The sequence below is a fragment of the Cyprinus carpio genome, chromosome B13, assembly GCF_018340385.1.
Source record: "Cyprinus carpio isolate SPL01 chromosome B13, ASM1834038v1, whole genome shotgun sequence".
In the NCBI taxonomy this organism is placed as follows: domain Eukaryota; kingdom Metazoa; phylum Chordata; class Actinopteri; order Cypriniformes; family Cyprinidae; genus Cyprinus; species Cyprinus carpio.
This window is the reverse complement of record NC_056609.1, coordinates 27675126-27690184: the sequence shown is the minus strand read 5'-3', so window position 1 is coordinate 27690184 and position 15059 is coordinate 27675126. Positions and strand designations below refer to the sequence as shown.

At 36.7% G+C, this 15059-nt stretch overlaps 2 protein-coding genes across 6 annotated transcripts in view; one reads left to right on the top strand and one right to left on the bottom strand.

The window, feature by feature from the left end:
• LOC109100704 (equilibrative nucleoside transporter 1-like) overlaps positions 1-6369 on the top strand; it is a 42334-nt gene extending 35965 nt beyond the window's left edge. For all 4 annotated transcript variants that reach the window (XM_042737542.1, XM_042737540.1, XM_042737541.1 and 1 more), the window contains 4 exons: positions 34-145; positions 239-324; positions 4432-4631; positions 4832-6369. In XM_042737542.1, coding sequence (XP_042593476.1) covers positions 34-145; positions 239-324; positions 4432-4631; positions 4832-4943 — 510 coding nt within the window. In that variant the 3' untranslated portion in view covers positions 4944-6369. The remainder of the gene's footprint in view (positions 1-33; positions 146-238; positions 325-4431; positions 4632-4831) is intronic.
• Positions 6370-8266: 1897 nt separating this feature from the next.
• Positions 8267-14130, bottom strand: LOC109100702 (zinc transporter ZIP9-B-like). 2 transcript variants are annotated; one of them, XM_042737538.1, is made up of 8 exons: positions 14089-14130; positions 13048-13206; positions 12511-12616; positions 12136-12309; positions 11177-11245; positions 10376-10461; positions 9739-9873; positions 8267-9121 (listed from the first exon to the last, which is right to left on the bottom strand). In XM_042737538.1, exons 2-8 carry the CDS (start codon positions 13141-13143, stop codon positions 8861-8863), a joined length of 927 nt encoding a protein of 308 aa, XP_042593472.1. In that variant the 5' UTR covers positions 13144-13206; positions 14089-14130; the 3' UTR covers positions 8267-8860. The 2 variants fall into 2 exon arrangements, with proteins under 2 accessions (XP_042593472.1, XP_042593471.1); XM_042737537.1 differs by lacking the exon at positions 14089-14130 and having other exon boundaries at positions 13048-13348.
• Between the last annotated feature and the right edge of the window lie 929 nt (positions 14131-15059).

The window sequence follows — 15059 nt, the reverse complement described above, 5'->3', positions numbered from 1 at the left end:
CTAAAAACACTACTGTTTCCTCTCCTGTCTTAGATCTGGGTGATGGCTCTTTCCGTGTGCTTTGTGTTCACCATCACCATTGGAGTCTTCCCAGCTGTCACTGTTGATGTCAAGACCACGGTTGTTGAAGAGGGGAACGGTTGGAGTGAGTGTGTTTGCATGTCAATATATCCATGTTCCTATTCGTATTCTCTGCCACTGAGAGCAGTCGTGTCACAACTGCTCTGTTTTTTCACAGATACTTATTTCATCCCGGTGTCCTGCTTCCTCCTGTTCAACTTGATGGACTGGGCCGGCAGGAGCCTGACTGCTGTTTGTATGTGGGTACGTGTGTGTGATAATCTGGCTCAGATGCAGACTCTCCAAACACGAGCTTGAATCAGATGGAGCATCTGCTTTTTTATTTGACCGTTCCCTTCTGGGTTTTTGTTGAATTCCTGTTAAAGTGTGATCTTGCTGAACAGAATCGAGTTCCAAAGAGCAGAGCAGGGAAAACACTGTTGTAAAGTTTCTCTGGAAAATCCTACATCATTTGAAAGAGCAGTTCAGCCAAAAATGAAAACTCGAAGTTGTTCTGAACTCATGTGACTTCATTTGTTATGTGGATCAAGTTGCTGTTTCCATGCAGTGACCACAGGCGGTCAAGCTCCAAAAAGGACAAAAAGCACCATTTAAAAGTGGTCTTCTGATGTCACATGATGGCTTTGTGTGCGGAACAGACTGAAATGTTATTCACCAAAAATCTTGCCCTTTGTTGCAGCCCTTCAGTTTCATTCATTCAATTTCAGTCTGTTTCTTGTACACAACTATTTTCATGACTACTCTTATCAGACGTTTATGGTTGGTTGAATAACTGATCAACAGGTGTTGAAATGGTTTAAGTCTTTTTTTAACAAACAGAGGTTTTAGTGTTTCCATTGGCCAACATGCATGTGGGGTGCCACAGGGCTCAATTCTTGCCCCAGTTTTATTTCCTATATTTATGCTACTAATAGATGCTATCTTTGAGAAATATGTCATTTCACCTATACGCAGGTGATACTTAGCTGTATTTTCCCTTGCAGTATAAAAGTAAAGAATTCTCAGGACCTCTGTTGGATTGTCTAAATGAATTACAAATATGGTTAAAGCAGAATCTTTAAGTGTTCAATGAGAACAAAACCAAAATCTTTTTTTTTTTTTTTTTTTGGTTTAAAGTCATATGAAGACTGTGCCCTTCATTTTGGTCATCTCTTTTCATACTTTACACCCTGTGATAAAAATCTTGTTGTTCTTTTTGATTGTAACCTGGGTTTTTAGAAACAAAGTAGTGCAGTGGTCAAATCAAGTTTCTTCCACTTACAGCGTTTATCAAAAATCAAATCTTTACTCTCTTTAAAAGCCTGTTTATTACATCTCATTTAGATTGGATTTATTGATTATATTTATTTATTTATAGTAGATATCAATTAATTTTTCATAATACAAGTACAGTAGATATCAATGGTTTTATTTTTATTTATCATAATAATACAAATACAGTAGATATCAATGGTTTTATAACATAAAATATTACATAAAACAAACATAACATATGAAATATTTACAGTAGATATCAATGGTTTTATTTTTATTTATGGTAGATATCAAGGATTATATTTATTTATCTTACTATCTGTCATAATACAAATAGTAGATATGAAGGATTTTTATTAGTTTACTTATCAATACAAATATAGATTTTTATTGATCTTAATACAAATGGTAGATATGGATTATATTTGTTTATTTATCATAATACAAATGCAGTAGATATGAAGACTTATTACAATATAGTAAATATCAATGATTTTATTTATCAAAATACAAGTATGCTCTATCAAGGATTTTATTTTTTTAGTTTTCTTACTTTCATAATACAAATATAGTGGATATGAAGGATTTTTATTTATCGTAACACAAATGTATAATTTTTAGGGCTGTCAGTTTAACCCCTTAACTTTAATTAGTTATGAAAAAATAACGCGATTAAAATATTTTAACGCAGTTAATGCACTGGCCCCGCCCCCAGACCTGCACATCATCTTACATTTCATACAGTTGACTGTCGACAAATATGATGCAGCATAGCAACTCCATAAATGCAGTTATGCCCTAAACTTGAAGATATTGGGGCAACAAAAAATGCCCCGTATGAGTTTTTGTCTAATTTATATCATATGGAAAGCGATATCACAGGAGCAGCGAGAGCTATCACAGGAGTACTGTTTTTGTCACGAAGAACAGGAGTGCACATGGGATTTTATGCAATAGGTCAGTAAATAAGAATGTAATATTATGCTATATTTTGTGTTTTTATTCAATTTTGCCAACGAAATATTACCTAAAAAACACAGCAGAACTGTTATGTGTGTCCGAACAACACAGCAGTGTTTAGTTATTTAGATTGAAAATTTGAATCGACTGACAGCCCTTTTATTTATCATAATACAAATAGTATTATTATCAAAGCTTTTATTTATCACTGTAATACAAATATAGATTATCATAATACAAATAGAAGATATCTAGGCATCATTTATAATAATACAGATATAGATGATATGAAGGGTGTTATTTATTATAGCCTAATACAAATATACTACACGTCAAGGTTTTTATGTATTTGTGTATTAATAATCATAAGACAGATGTTGTTGGCGTTCATGTCTTTGGTGCTTAGGAAGGCCAGTGTGAAGGTGTTTGCTGGAGGAATGTGAGCTTTGATAATTGTGTTTGTATGGGCTGAACAAGAGTTGATCTGTTTCGAGCTCAGTTCCTCTCAACGCAGGAATTCAGCCTGCTGTGTAACTTCCTCTATAAACGTCAAACTCACTTACAGGGAAAACTGATGAGGTTATCAAGGAAGACCTCGGTGGAGCAGACCCCATCACTCTGAAAACCGTTCTCGGTATTCCTGGCATTTCTGAGGCTTTAATAACACGAGCGCTGGTCAGCTGTCTCACGCTCATGTGCTGCTCATGAATGATCATTTGAGAACCGTGTCTCACTTTGACATTTGGCTTTGGAATCAGTGCTTTGACTCTCAGCTGTTTGCTCCAGGACGGTTTCCGGGGCTGTGAATGGTTTTACAGATGTGCAGATGTCCAGTCTGTAAATGTTCAAAATGAGCGAATTGTTAGGGAGCATCATGGGAGAAACTATGACTGCTGTAGATCAGCTTGTACTGAGGTGTAGGAGGAGGATAGGAAATGAATTTAAGATGTCTGGTCCAGGCTGTAGCTGTAAATTAGCCAGATTTAGATTTAGGATTGTCACGGGTTTGGAGTATTTTAGGAGAAAAACCACTTTCATATGGACACTCACATGACCTCAGACTGGACTGAATGATGAAGGCCTGTTCTTCAGTCTTTCTCATGCACTGCTTGAGCAGACTGACCAGCATGGGTTTGATAATGGCCAGAGCGGTCCTGATGGACCTTGGTATTAATATAAAACTGTGACATTATTATAAAAAATTGCTGATGTTAGGAGAACATTTATATTATGGCATTATTTATATTATGCCTTGCCTTGCCTTAATAAATGTTGAGATTAACAATAACTTGGTAAATGTTTAAAAAAGCTTGTTAACAAATTAAACTTTTTTTTTTTTTTGTTACCCAATATTTTAAATAAATAAATATTTAATTTGAAATAATATTATTTAAATAAATATTAAATACATTTGAAATAATATTAATTATATATTAATAACAATTATTTTCAGTGTTTAGTAATTAATTCACTTTGAATTGGCTTTTATTTTCATTTTTAACTTCAGTTAATGTGTAATTATGTTTTTCATTGTTTTAAATTACAATTTTATAAATTCTCTTTTATTTCAGTTTTGAATTTTAATATTTTTAGTACTTCAACTTGAGCTTAGGTTATTTCACTTTCAGTTTTTTATTTATTTTAATCTAATATTCATATTTTTTATCCCTGCAATGAAAACCATTTAATGGTTTTGATAAAAATATAAATAAAACAGACAATAGAATTTTCCCTTAAAATAACACTGATGTGAAAAAAAGTTATGCACATTATTTTTTGGAGAAAAAAAAAATTATACATTTTGAAATTGACAGAGCAAAGACCTTGCTTTTAATTGGCTTAAGAGGGCACAGTTATATAATTTGTTTTTTTTTTTTGTCATTTTATAATTTTGTTGTTCATCAAGTTAAATTACAATTTTTAATATTTCTCTTTAGTAATAGTTTATTTTTTATTTCAGTCTGAATTTGAGTAATTTTAGTACTTCAGTATAAAAGTAGTATATTAAGCTATCACTAATACAGTATTAACATGAACTGAATGGTGTCTAGATAAATAAAATCTAATACATTTCTCTGATTTGGTTTGTTCTGAAGATGATGATGGTCTGACATGTGCTCTCTGTTCTCTGCTCAGCCCGGTAAAGACAGCATCTGGCTGCCCGTCCTGGTCATCGCACGCTTGGTGTTCGTTCCTCTCTTCATGCTCTGTAACGTTCAGCCCAGACACTTCCTGCCCGTGGCGTTCGCTCACGATGCCTGGTACATCGTTTTCATGATCCTCTTCTCCTTCAGCAACGGATACCTGGCCAGCCTCTGCATGTGCTTCGGACCAAAGTACGTACAGAATATCATCAACATGCGTGCGGAAAATAGACCTAATATCAATCTCAATTTGTGCAGCTTGTAAAGCAGAGAAATGCCATTAGTTCTGCAAGTGCAATATTAGTTGAATCTTTTCTGTAGATGTTAAACACTGGCATGACAGTGGAGTCAAAGTTCTTCATGTCCTCTAATGTTTTGTGTTTGTCCCGCAGGAAAGTGTCCCAACATGAAGCGGAAACCGCAGGGGCCATCATGGCCTTCTTCCTCTCTCTTGGCTTGGCTCTGGGAGCCGCGTTATCCTTCGCTTTCCGGGCCATGGTCTAGAACCGTGGGCTGGTTCTCAGGATGATGAAGAAGAGGAACTTTAACCTCAGATATACACGGAGCTGGAGAGAATGTTTTCATACTGCACATGTATCCGCTTGCCTGTTTGTCCCTCTTGTGTGTTTTCTTGAAGAAATGGAACTGGAATAGACCGTATTCAGGCCGGGATTCAGAGGGACCATCTTCATCAACACCATCAGGCAAAAAAATGAGCCAAATCTATCTGCATTTTTTTTTTAAATACTTTTTGTAAAATGTGCGTGACTTAGTATTTAGCAATAATGTATAGTTCAACTTAAACCTTTCTTGTTGAAATATTTTTAATGAGTTTGTAGATATTAACAGTTTTAATAGTCCTGTTTTACTTTTGTTTAGTGATGGCAGAGACATGCAGCTATTTGGGCAGTAGTACACTCCAAAAAAAAAAAAAAGTTGTCCTTTGCGAATGTCTAAAAATTCAAAATGACCTTTTGATATGATATAAAATCTTAAAATTAAGAGTTCATGCTTAAAACAAGAAAATAAAAATAATTTGGTTGTCCATTTTGAATTGTTTTTTCTTGCATTATTGAAAGACATTTTTACTTGTTTTAAGCATAAACTCAACTAATTTTAACATCTTAAGTCATTTTTCTGAAGTAAATGTCTCTTCATTAAAGAATGTTTAGATATTTGTTCTGAAAACAAAACAAGACTGTTTAAGGAACTAATTTTGCAGTGGTTCTAGATAAATCGTACTGTATCATACCATGAAAGGGCCCCAGTTTGAGTTTATAGTGGCATTTTGAATCTTAAGATCCATTCAGATGTCTGCTGTTTATTTTGTCAGCTGCAGCTTGCTTTCAAATATTGGCCTCAGTACATTTTATCAGCAATTTTAAATGAAGGCCTATAAGTGTTACATTTGACCTTATTATTTATGTTTATTCTCTAACTGCTTTTTTATTCATTTGTTTAATGCAACATGTATGATGACACATTTTAACACCATGTAAAAGCACAACTTGCTTTGGTGCCTTTTAAATTAGATGTTAAAAAAAAAAAAAGTAAAATTATAAACACATTTCTGTTTGTAACTGCGTGATCTTGTCTGTTCAGTACGTGAGCTGCGCCAGAGACTCGACTGCTCGTCTGTCAGTGTCTCTAAAAACAGTTTGTAATTATAGGAAGTTTGCTTGATTAGTGCCGTTATTCCTGTGGCAAACCCAAGAAACTCTTCATTAATGCTTGACGCAACTAAATGTTACATCCACCAATTGTTACATATCCACAAAGGCTGGTTTTCATGATAAATATACCATACTTCCTATGTTAACTGGGGTCATTGTCATGAAACAAGGGCATTAAAATGAAGAAAACTGTGTTCGTTAACACTAAAAAAAATTTAATAAACGCTGTCATTTTTGCTTGCATAATATTATGCAAAGATGAATCTGCTTTCTGTTTTAGTCACATGAGAAAACGGTTTAATGTCATTTTTATATATGAAAAGTGTTTAACTGACAAAATATCAAAGCAAATGTCATGCAAACAAATGCTCCAGGATCCTTCCAGTACCTCAATGATATCTGATATTACGTTTAATTAGTTATATTTGAAGATCACACAGGTGACCTAGTAGAGGAAACACCTGCAGATCACGATCAGTACCCTAACTATAAACGATTCACAATACTTTTAGATTTTTGTCTTCAGTTTCAACACTATATATGTTTTAGTATATTTTCGATTAATCAAACAAACATATTTTTAAAGTGTTTTGCTTTGCTTTAAAAAGTGTGCCAACGTTCACTTGAAGCCTGTGCAAGATTGGGAGTGAAAGCTGTTGATTTGCTGTTCAGATCCCTCACAGACTTTATTGATAAAAAACCAGGAGTCCTCTCTGGAGGAAGTGACTGTGTTAAATGAGGAGTACGAGAAAGGAAGAAGAGATGACTGTGCTTGTGATGAGAGGAGAGCGAGTGGATCATACAAGAGGGCTGGATCAGAAAGTCATCTGTAAAACCATTCACAGCCCCGGAAACCGTCCTGGAGCAAACAGCTGAGAGTCAAAGCACCGATTACAAAGCCAAATGTTTAAGTGAGACACGGTTCTCAAAAAATATCTCAAAAACTCCGATATCCCCACAACATTCACAGTTTGGCTGACCTCAGACGTTCTCCTGCGACGGAGCGTCGGCTGAAGAGATCAGTAGCAAACTAAGCATCGCTGTCCCAGAAAAAGATGGCTGCATTGATGCTGGCCAGACATGAAGAGGAGCAGTTTTGTTTACGCCAGAGCATGTTTGAGGAGCAACATCGCGAGGAGGAGCGGCAAGCTCACATGGAGCGAAAGCAGTGCAAAGAACTTCTGCGACATATTCGCCGCTGGCGGGAGGACTTGAAGGAGCGGAGGAGGTTGTGAGATGAAGAGGAGGTGATGCTTGCGGAGCAGCGCGAGCGGGAAGCGCTTCGACAGGAGGAGTGCTGGAGGAGGCATGCCGAGGAGCAACAAGCTCAACGCAGGTTCAAGCTTGATGTGGCGAAGAGGGATGCAAAAGAGCGCAAACACTACCAGGAGAGAGTCCTGCGGGAGGAGGAGTGTATTGAGGAGGCACAGCGAGAGAAGGAGCTGCAGGAGGTGCAGGAAAAACACCACGAAATGAGGAGCAAGTGAATGCTGGAGAAGAGAGAAAGGAGGAGACTCAAGCAAGAGAACCGGAGGGAGCTACTCGAACACATCCTTCTGAAAAAGGAGGTCGAGGAGCAGGAGTGTGCAGAGAAGGAGCTCAAGCGAAAAGGAGCGGAGCAGTGATGCAGGTGCAGGAGCACGGCGGCGAAGAGCTCAAGGCGTCAGACAAGAAAACCAGGAGAAGAAGCTCAGCCAATACAGACTACGAGAAAGAGTCCTGGAGGAGGAGAAAGCACAGAGGGAGGAGAGATGCAAGGTCGTGGCACAGAAGGAGAAGCTGCAGAAAGAGAGGCCCGAGGCCCAGGAAGGTGGCTCACGCCTCCTGCTGTATGTGTGAGAGGCTGAGGGAGCAGACGTCCTGTCGCACTTTTGACCGGATGGCACGAGAAGCCGAACTGACCGCTCAACCAGGCCACCTGAAACTATGAATAGTGTAGAACTAAGTTAGTCTGAGGAAAAGTTCATCAGAAAATTATAATAGGCTATTTATAATAGTATTAATGGAGCCAAAGTGTTGAAAGCACTTCATCACTAGTGATGTTAGTGTTACTGGACGAAAATAGTTTAATCCTGAGAGCCTAGAAACTTGCACCACTGGAATTAAATAGAAATAAATAATAAAATATCAGCAGCAGACTCATTAAGAAACGGCTTAAGGTCAAGTGATTTTTATGTCAACAAGCGATCTGCAAAACACAAAAATGCACACAAAACGGCAGCTTTTATGGCTTTGAATAGATTGTCACGTAACAGAGATTGTCGTATGTATTTCAGATTGCACTGCATTGTAGTTTTCAAATAAACATTGGTTTATATGAATACAAGGCATTCTTGGTTTAAAAAGTTAATACAAATAACATTTTCAATATTTTTGGAAAAATAGCACTGTATTGCACTTAAGCTTTGCAACTTTATGGCAGTGAGAATAAATTCAGTTTTAGGGCAAAATAAAATTTGATTCGATTCTACATATAAGAATATAAAATATCACAATCTTTTATGTCCTCAACAATGCACAGATGCAGATTTCCAACTGCACAAACACCACAGGCTTTTATTTGGTTTCTCAGCTAATAAAACAATTAATAGTTAAACAGAGAATGTGTGGAGTTCAGTAACACCACTAATCATGATAAAACTCTCAAAGAGCATTCTCAAGTCTCAATAAAAAATGAAGAAAATTTTTTTTTCAAATGAAATATTACACATCACCGGTTCTGTTATGCTGGGAGATTGTTTTTACAGATTAATCGTCTGGTAGTCCGAGGGCCAGCAGCACAGGAAGTCCAGTCCCCAGGATGAGAGTCAGGCTCTCTGTGATGCTCAGACCGCTCTGCTGCTGGTGCGATCCGGTTCCTGTCTGATGGTGGAGGTGAGTGTAGCGCTGATGCCCTCTGCTGTTGATCTCTGGCAGAACATGAACCGTGGCCACATACAAGAAAGTCCCAGCTGAGAACAGCAAGCCAATGCCTGTAGCGCTCAGGCGGTTCTGAGAAGAGCCATCAGACTGCAAAGATATTTATTGCTTATTTTAGATCATTCAAAAAAAAAAAATATTAAGATTTAAATGGAAAATGTTTAAACAGTTATATTTTTCATTGCTCTTCTAAATGTTTGGATGTATAAAGCAGATGTACAGTAATGTTCAGAAAAAAAATCTCTCTCCACAGTCCAAAAATAACATGTTGGATCCATGGTAAACATGACAGTTGCATAAACTGCTTAGACTAGTCTTACAAGTTAGTCATCAAAATGTATGATACTGCAAAGAAAAGAAACACTGGCTTAAACACTGGTGTTCATGCAACTGGCTCCTCATCTCAAAAGGATCTGATGTCATTGTGCCATCAAAAAAAAAAAAAAAAAAAAATCTTGCCTTGGCAACTAATGGGAAAAAAGGTAGGTTGAACTACTAAAACTAATAAAAAAAAAAAGGTAGGTTGAACTACTAAAATTACTAAACTGAAAAACAAAAAAAAAGCTAAATACATATTTAAAAAAAAGTAAAAACTGGATGACAAAAGGACATAAAATTAACTGACAATATAAAAATAAAAGCAAATTCAAAATATGATTTAAATATACCACGTTGTGTTCATATTTTGAGAAAGTGAGGTTTCTTACTGCACTCAGGATGAAATAAGTGCTGATGGCCATCAGCGGCGCAGCAGCAGAAAATGCCAGTAAATGCTTCTGAATAGTCTTCCTCTCCAGACCTGCGTGCATGAGGAAAGACACAAGACCAAACGCCGCAGGAGCCTATAGAGAGAGAGAGAGGACAAAAGTGAATTTGTGTTGAATTAAGGAAAGCAATTAGTCACTAACTGTAACTGTACTACAGTTTGCAACAAAGGCAGTGGACACAAGGTGTTTAATAAGCTCATTTCTCTTAAATGTATTTTTTTTTCATCTCTAGTTTTAGATTGAGTTTTTTGGGAACATGCTTAGCAATACTTGCTTTTCTTGAAAAGTGACTTTCATTGCATTTACAGTACAGCTTTTTATCAGTTAATGCAGTGTTTTGTATGTCTCCCTACATCTGACACACCCACCTCAGGTCTCGCAGTCTCCACTAATGAGCTGATGAGTTGAATCAGGTGTGATAGATGAGGGAGACAAACAAAATATGCAGGGTTGAGGGTACACCAGGACACTTAATGCATTCCATGACCTTGCAAATGCTTTACTTTATGAGGTACTTAATACAGAATGATTCAGCAGTGACAGTACAGATAAATAAGAAAGAAATGAGCAATCTCACCTTATGCAAAATGACAGCAAAAAACACGACAACCTGCACAGACACCTGCGATGAGGCCGCAGCTGCACCCAGAGCAACACCATCAGCTGGAAACAGACAGAATATCACGCAGATAAGTTCCTCACAAACACAATTTCACAGACTGAACCAAGCCATTTCTATCATTGCAACTATCATTGTTTACTTTGCATGTAGAACATCTTGAGTATTTAGTAATTAGATTGACCAAACATCCTTCTTTTTCTAAATTGCCTAGAATGTCCAGGTTTTGTTTTTGTTTGCTTACTTATGGTCTCTCTAGTGTCCTCATATTTTGCACTGCTTTGACCATTCTCTGTGGATCCCTTCTTCTGGCACACCACGACTGGTCGATTACGTACAATGCCTGCATGCTGTTTGTCAAACTACTTTCCAGTCATTACCTTTAAGTATTGAAACAGTAGAAAAGCAAAACCGAACATTTCAGGCAATTTGGATATCCCAGCCAGGATGTATTTTCCCCCAAATAATAACAGAATTTTAAATTTAAATCTTTAAACATCGTTGGCATGCCTAGTAATCCAATATTTGAAAACAGAAATGTAACACTAGCCATGAAACCCAAATGAGGTTAGTCGGTTTTTAGTGTCCCTTGTTTTGTATTATAGGACAGATGCTGTGATAAAAACACAATGGAGGCTTATTAAGAAGAATCGAAAAGCCAACGTTCATCGACTTGAATAGGACAGGCACAACTGGCATGATTCACTGTAATGTAATCTGTTTTGTCTGGCGGTACAGTGGAAGTGAAGCTTTTGTTACCTGCGGCGTGAATAAGCAGACCCAGGGTGGCAGTAACACTGTTGCCACTGTACATGTGCGCTCGGGGTTCTGGGAAACAGGACAAACAAGAAACGTTCTCAAGAGAGCATCTGACAGCGTTTCACACCGGCTGTTTTTCCACAGGCTTCAACATATCTGTCTGCAGCCGAGTGGACGAATTCAATCCAAAATGCATGCTTTACAATTTTAATAATACACTAAGAATGAGATTTCATATATACTGTAAATCTAAACACAAGACATAATCTTGTAAACGTTAAAGCAGACCACATTTTCTTTATGAAAAATACAATTTCTTATAATTCTGTTTTGATTTTGGCATGAAATGTGACCTGGATACTTCTTTAAAGCTTTCATGAGAGTCACGCTAAAAGTTAGGACATTAATAAAATGAGCATTTTAATGTTTTATTTCTGACAAGATAACTGGATGCAACTTGAAGTAAACGACAAAGCATACTACACATTTTAATTTTTTTTGGACACTGTTTCGGATGCTATTAAAATATGGCAGCGGTTATGTGCACTAATAGATGCTATTTACACTAAGTGCAAAGAGCTGTAGATCCTATTTACACTGTTAAAATAGCAGGCGATAATCTGCACCTCAGTATTGTAGAACATTATAAAACAATACGCATTAATAATGTATTAAATGTAAATTATAATGTTAATTGAAATTATTAAATGGATGCCTCCTTCTTGGATCAATAAAGCCCTTCCTACACCCACCTGATACTTTTTGATGATTTCCTCCATTTTTATTAAAAAATAAATGCCTTTACAATGCGATACATTTAGTGTGACAATGCGTCCTTTTTTTCCCAGACCTGTCCTGGCCTGATCACTCTTACACATGACTATTCTCAGCATAGCTTCTGTATGGAAGAAGTGAGTGGATAAGTAATGTGTTTCTAACGAGAAGCAGCACTGAGGTACCTTGCATAGAGCAGTAGTTGGCAATCTGGTCCACCACAAACATGAGCGTAAAGCCCAAGACGAGAGAGACCCCTATGAAGAACTGAGGACGCAGACCCTTCCTTGCAGCAAGATGAAGTGTTGCATTTGATTCGGAGTTCTTTTGATTCTCTCCCATTTCAGAGCAATACCAGTCTAAACAAGGAGGAGAAGAAACAGGTATCGGCAAACATTTTCAATCGTTGTCTGCTCAACGTGAGGCTACCAGCAGTGAGTTTTTACTGGTGACCCACTTTGGATAAAAGTAAACAAAGACATTGCAAAAGTGTGCATGACTGTGCATATAATTAATTCCCTGAATATAATAATAATAATGAGGTTGATGGCTAGTCTCACCTTTCCATGCCTCCTGCACTAACTCCACCCCCTCTGGGATGATGATTGACAGGGCAGTGCCACATAGAAGCCCCGCCCCCAGCACGGTAATCAGCTGCAGTTTCTGCTGTAAGGGTGGAGAAAATATCATAAAGTCACTTGTCTTTCAGTGTCAAAATACACAGTTACCGTCTTTACAGTCATGGAGTTTAATGTTTTACAGTATGACACTGCAAGCTTATATACAATTCTAACTCAAATGTGATTTACACAGAAAGTAAATCACATACAGACGCTATCACCAGTCACGTGACTGAACTCAGACACACTGGGCAGAGTACAAAGCATAACAGAAACCTCACTAACATAGTTAAACTTAATTTGTAAAGCGCATGCTACAATTCACACGTGGTGTACTGTATTTAAACATTGTTTTACCTGCATCTGATACATTGTTTTATCGTCTCTAACACTATTTATTGTCTGATGATCCTGCTTACAGTACCTTATAAAGTTAACGTACCAGCATTTGTTGAATACGAACAGTGATCCTCTTACCTCTGATAAATTGATCAATAATGGAATTATCCCGAGCATGAAACATCCCACGAACATAGCCAGAGATATGAGAATAACAGTCCAAGCTCCGTCCATGACTGACTCTTCAGCCCTTCCGATCAAAACGCACAGTCAGGCTGAACACATGTAACAAACACCCTAAAACACAAAAGGAAGACACAATATCCTCTTTGAGCACTCACTGGAAGGCATCTTAACACCCTCCATAACTCTAAACTACACAGAGTCAGATAACATGAGACCAAAGCTCAGGGGACAGTCCGATTCATTTTAGAGAATCGGTTCCTTTTATTCAACTCATCTACGAACCGAGTCAGTGTCCACATAAAGACCCTGCGGATTTTAAGTTTTATTTATTGTTGTTTAGTATGTGAATGAATATGTATGTGTAAACTGCCTCATAACATAAGCCTAAAAAACTGTTTTAGTGTTTAATTAATGTACTTAACGTAATTGAACTAGACTTTTGTGAATAGGTTGTGAATAAGTTACCATTTGTGGAACGTTTTTTGTCAACGGTTTTTTTTTTTTTTTTTTTTTTTTAAATGGGCGCGTGACCTAAATTTCTCACATAACGTTAAAAGCCGTTGAATGTTAGATCACGCGCACACCGTCTTAAGGTAAGTTAAGTGGACAAATGAAATAGATTAAATACATATTCACTAATAATATTGTCATAAGGACATTTAAGTGTACGTTATAAACGTAATGTGAATTTAATGTGTAATGTTATGTGAATGTTAAATAATAATACGACAGGAGCGCGGTTACTGTTATTAGATTCATGCAGAAAATTCGAATTTAAAGCGTTGAATCAATTACTATAAAAGAATATAGAAAGACATCAATGACCGTTATCTATTTCTCTAAGTTAAATATTATTGGTAAACACTTAAACATTTGTAAACTTTATGCCGACGCCAAACGCAGTCGAATGTTTTGACCGAACCATTGCAAAGAATCGGTTCAACAGAAAGATTCGTTAGTGAATCGGATATATGAGAAAACGTGATAGCTTACGACTCTCGGTTCCTCTTTTTCCTTTCTCGAGACACATCACAAGACTGTGAGAAGTCAAAGATTGTACTCACTATTTATTGGCAAAGAGTGCCATAAAATGACATCATGACTCCTTATAGGAGGGAAAGAGTGTTTTAAAACCATATTATTGAAAAAACAAAAAAACAACAAAAAAAAAATCAAAATAATGACAGACATCTGTATTTGGACACCCTAACATTTTTTAAACCTGTTTGGAAGTAGATATATTTTTTGAGATCAACACTTGGATTTTTGACTACTTGGAAACACACAATGTGCAAAAATGAGCAAAGAATTCAATCAATGACAGAATTATTGACTATAACAGAATTAAACACAACCCATATGACTTAAAGTGAAACACGATTAGTGCATTTCTCTGTAGCATTTATAATGTGATATTAAAGAATTTCTCGACACTTTATATGGTTTTGTCAGTCTATTTTATTGTTCAAAGACATGGAAGAGTTTGAGGATGACACTGTACAAAAGATCATTTGAGGGAAGGTTGAGATACAAAACTATTAAAAACAGCAATCGCAAGCAAAGTACGATCTTAAGGGAAATCTGAATGGACAAAGCAAACAATTCATGGCTGACTGTACATGGTTTTGCTAGCTAAGCTGTACAAATGTAAATATAGTTTAGTGTTCCGAGAGCAGTGCAATGCTTCTATTTACAAAAATATTACACTGATTTAATCACTTCACTCCCGGCCAATGGCCAGATAATTCAAAAGAAGGAAAGGTAATAGACAAAAGAAATAAATATTGTGGACAAAATCTGTAACAAATGGGAAAAACCTAAAAAGATGCAAAAAAAAAAAAAAAAAAAAAAAAATTGCTGCATGCTTGAGGACAGTGTTTTTCCTTAAATAGATCCAGGATGCAGTCATATGGTCATCACCTACAGTATCTAAGCAGCAAGAGCGTCAGACCGACAAAGCACTC